The 4,611-nt window shown below is 40.6% G+C and overlaps 1 protein-coding gene across 1 annotated transcript; it reads right to left on the bottom strand.

Moving 5' to 3' along the window:
* Window positions 1-1,051: 1,051 nt before the first annotated feature.
* Nap1l2 (nucleosome assembly protein 1 like 2) lies at window positions 1,052-3,592 on the bottom strand. The gene has a single exon (XM_021627663.2). The coding sequence runs from the start codon at window positions 3,180-3,182 to the stop codon at window positions 1,803-1,805; it is 1,380 nt and encodes a 459-aa protein (XP_021483338.1). The 5' UTR covers window positions 3,183-3,592; the 3' UTR covers window positions 1,052-1,802.
* Between the last annotated feature and the right edge of the window lie 1,019 nt (window positions 3,593-4,611).

Raw genomic sequence — 4,611 nt, 5'->3', positions numbered from 1 at the left:
TCTATTATTATATCTGGGAGAAGGACTTGATTTTGAAAGTCTTAACCTGGAATGGAATAGAAAAAGGCAAAGCTTTTCTTTTCTGCCTTGGTTGAACCAGACAGAAGTAAGAAAAATAGGCAGGGCTAGAAACTTACCTCTCTGGACCACAGTTTGAAGCAGGAGGTATGTTCGATAGTGGATAGAAGACTAAGTCACAGCAGGCCTTTTGTACCACTTAGATTCAGTGACACCTCATCACTGAAGATGGAAGCGTGGGTAGGCAGCAATAACAAAACTGAGGTAGCATTCCCCTGCCACTCACAGCTTCTTTTTTTATTATTTCATATTTTTCTGTATTAGTTACACTTTATTCACTTTGTATCCCCCCCCTGTGGTTCCCTCCCTCCTCCCATCCCAATCCCTCCCTTCCTCCACCCTCTGCATGCATGCCCCTCCCCAAGTCCACTGATAGGGGAGGACTTCTTTTCCTTCCTTCTGATCCTAGTCAATTAGGTCTCATCAGGACCACTCACAGCTTCTATGTGACATGAAAGTGACAAAGAAGGTCCCTTATCCTAGGGAGGTAGATGTGATTCTCCATAGAATTTATCAAAAGAAGTCAGACATCTGACCAGCTAGATCCCACTGTCCCCAGTCAGTACTTCCCTCCAGTGTCATAAGGTGATATATACAAGTGACACTGTAGAAGGATAGATAAGAAATTTAAAATATAGACTAGCACTTACATTATTGGGCAGCAATGAATTTATTGGATTGATTAAAATTAAGGGTTTTGTTTCCCTGCAAGCCAATCTGGAGATTAAAATTAGATAAGTTATAAATAATTTTAGAATATGACTGTTAGACAGTGTTGGTAAATTTGCATATATATATATAAACACATACCAAAAGAACTATAGAAAATAAATTAAAATATTAACAGTGTTTATCTGGTGAAGTAAGAAAATGGCTTTTGATTTTAATGTATATTAATATTTTTATATGTGTCTTCCAATGAACATACTTCCTTTATAGTTAAAATGTTTAATTTTTAAAACATAAAACATCATAATTTTTTTATTTATTTTATTTTTCAGTGAATGAACAGAATATGAAATACGTTTTCAGGAATGGTGAAGTATCCATTTCAATGAATGATTAAATATACTATAAAAGAAAAGTATACACTGTAATCACAGTTTACACAATTACACAGATCAATATTTGCAGCTTTTGAAAATACACTAACTCACACTTCAATGGTAAACAGTAATTTCAATACAACTGAGGTTTATTATTTATCACAGTTACATACAATCAGGAGCCTTGCATAAGCTGTTAGCAACAATAAATATGATTTTGCCTGGAATTCTCAACTATATGCAGGCCTCTTAGGCATTAAAATTTTTAAATTCTACTGTATTTTTACTGCAAAATAAAGCCTATTGGGTAAAGCACTAAGAAAATAAGGGGAAACAGCAAAACACTCTTAGGTGGGTTACCAATATTTTCTTTGTAAACAAATAATCTCATTTAGTACATCTAATCTAATAATATCCACAGCCACAGATTAATAGCTACATGGCACAAGGACTTCAGAAGACTTATACTACCCACTATATTAATGTATTTAATCATTTATTACGGTCTGCATGCCCTGAAAACATCATAGCACTATAATGCAAGGTCACATTAATTAGTATTTGAATTTTTAAAGTGGCATGACAGGAAAAAATACAGAACCCAAGACTATGATTAACTGCTTACGTCTTCAGTAACTGCATGTAAGGGCAGCTAATTTCAGAAGCATCTGCTCTGTTTTAGCGATCAATATCTTCTACCATTGCCTCAAGATTTTTGCAACAGGCTTTCACCTCCTCAATTGCAGCCATCCAATCATCATAAATAATCTTGTCATAAATTTCATCATTAACTTCCCTAACTACACCCTCCTGCTGAGATTCAAGTGCATCTCCTGAGAAAAACAGCACTGATCTCGGAATTATGTAAGTACGCAAATTATGACCAAGTAAGAAATCATCAGTTTCATCCCCTCCGTTTAAGTTGATCCCATGAGGAGAGAAGAAATGGAAGAAAGAGTCCTTGGGAAAATCTTCAGTCACGGTTCGGACTGTTCCCCAGACGCGATGCCTCTGTTTTTTCTTGATGGTTCTCATAGTGACGTTCTTCCCTTCATTCCAATCTATGTCGCAGCCAGTGGCATACTCAATGGCAGTTCCCCTATAGGGGTGGGGATCATAGCACGCAAGCTTGGACTTCAGCACATAAGTCTTTGTCAACAGCTCATTTTTAAAATACTCATTGGGTTTGAAGTGAAATTCGAGCGTGAAGCTGAGAGGCTCACCGGGATCCGAAAGCTTCACTTTAATATCTGTGAGCAGCCTCAGAATTGGCTCGTCATACTTCTTAATCAAAGGAGTGAGTGCTTCAACATTTTTTAAAACAGTCAGCCAAAAATCCGGAATTCCCTTAGGATCTTCGTCGTTAGTCTCTTCTCCTCCGCTGGCTCCAGTGCTGTCATCTTCCTCCTCCTCTTCGTCGTCATCATCATAATCATAATAACAGTCCTCATAGCCGTCATCTTCATCCACGTATTCATGCACCATGCCCTCTTCATTGCCGTTCGTCTCTTCCTCCTCATCCATCTCCTCCTCAAAATAGTCCTCACAGTCTGATTTATATTCACATTCCTCTTCAGTGGGTTCATAGACTGCATTGATGATCTGACGTCTTTTTTCCAGTAAGGGTTGATACATTTCAGCAAACTTCCTTTCAATATCATGAAATTCCCTCAGGAATTTCGATTCCAAATGAGCTGCTCTTGTTTGAAGCTTTTTAAGAGCTAACACACGGTATTTAACTTTCACCGGGAGACTTTCAACGAAGTCGGTATCTAAAAGATAACCCATAAGTCCTTTTGGACGGTCTGAGTCTGAGTCATCAGCATCCTTGCTTTTCTCACCATCTTCCCCAGACCCTGCAGCAGCCTCATCACCTTTTCCCTCTTCCGGGACTCCAGCAGCCGCGGCTCCTTCCCCGCCTTCCCCGCTAACTCCAGACTCAGTGGAGGCACCTTCACTGGGGTCCTGATTTTCCCCGGGCCCTTCCGCCATTACCTGGCTAGCAAGCTCTTCTTGGTTGCATTCAGACAGTTCCTTCTGTTCAGCTGACTCAGCCATTGTTTTCAAAAGATCGCCTGCACTTATGGTGGCTAAGCCCGCAGATCAGGAGACCTGACCTACGCAGGAAGACTCACCAGTATAGCAGATGCGCGGTGGCTGGTGGCTGGTGGCCGGACGGAGATGGACCAAGAGACAGCCTCGGCGGCGGGACTGCTGAAGTGATGACAGGCAGGAGACGATGCTGAAGCTGGGATGGCGGGATGGAAGGCGGGCGGTCTCGGCAGAGACTCAGGGCCGCCGATGGCTGCTATGATGGCTGCTGCGGTGGACCCTGAAGGAGCAGGCTCGAGACTGCAGAAAGCCGCAGTGGGCAGACCTGCGCAAGCAGCTGCTCCAGCCACTGCAGGGGTTGGGGGCGGGGTTAAAAAAACCTGGTGCCGCAGTATGATTACGCAGTTGTCTCCTGGCTTTTTTTTTTTTTTTCAAGTGTATGCGGCTTGCTGCGTCACCCCTTCCCTCCCAGAACTCTTCACTAATCTCATTTGTCAGGCTGCAGTGATTGACAAATCCTGAGCCAGTAAATTAGTAGATGAATCAAGTTTCCGACACCATTTGACTTCCCAGGTTCTCTAGTAGGGCTGATTCGTTCACCTATGGCTCATCTTCCACCCTTATACCTTGTGAAATCTTGCAGAAATGCTGTATCATTCTTTCAGTTTTTCAACTGATACTATAATTTCAAAATAGCTATATGAAAACAGTGACCGGGAATGAAAAAAAAAAAAAAAAACTGGCAAGGCACCCACTCATTTTAAGTCTGTTTCTTTGTTTATAACCTGAGGCTCTAGGGAAGAGAGGAAGGTGGTGGAGGAGGTCACAAAGTGATCCTTTGAGGTTTAAAAATACTGAAAATAAGCATAGGGAGCTTTTGGATGATGTAACTGACAATGGCTTAAATGTCCTGTAGTGAATCAGATGCGGAGAGAAATCTGGCCCTTCTTCTGTTTGTTTAATTCACAAAATGAACTGCCTTCCATGTTTTTTTGTTTTTTTTGTTTTTTTTTTAATGTCCTGTAGTTTGATTTTCTGTATTTTTCACAGCCTGTATATGGCTTTAAATTTTCAGATTTCCCAACTTAAAATCATACACTGTGAAAAAAACACAGGCTGAGTAGAAAATTCTCATAATATTTCCTAGTGAAGAAGAGATGACAGATGAGTAAAGGTGAAACATTGGTCGTGTGTGTGTGTGTGTGTGTTCATGTATCTATTAAAGCCTGTGTAGAGAAGCCAGCTATATGACTGGTGAGCTTATAGGACAATAGCCCCAGTCCTAACCAGACTTCCCACTTTCGCTTTTGTGATGTTGCTTTAGCGTGTAATTTTGTCCTTAAAAAAAACAAAACAAAAGCCATTGGGATTTTAACATAGAAAAACCAAATGTAAAGTACTATTTTGTTTGACATTTTGAAGTTTATTGGAAATA

This window comes from Meriones unguiculatus, chromosome X (assembly GCF_030254825.1).
Source record: "Meriones unguiculatus strain TT.TT164.6M chromosome X, Bangor_MerUng_6.1, whole genome shotgun sequence".
In the NCBI taxonomy this organism is placed as follows: domain Eukaryota; kingdom Metazoa; phylum Chordata; class Mammalia; order Rodentia; family Muridae; genus Meriones; species Meriones unguiculatus.
Note: the sequence above shows the minus strand (reverse complement) of the source record. Positions and strands in the feature narration are given on the sequence as shown.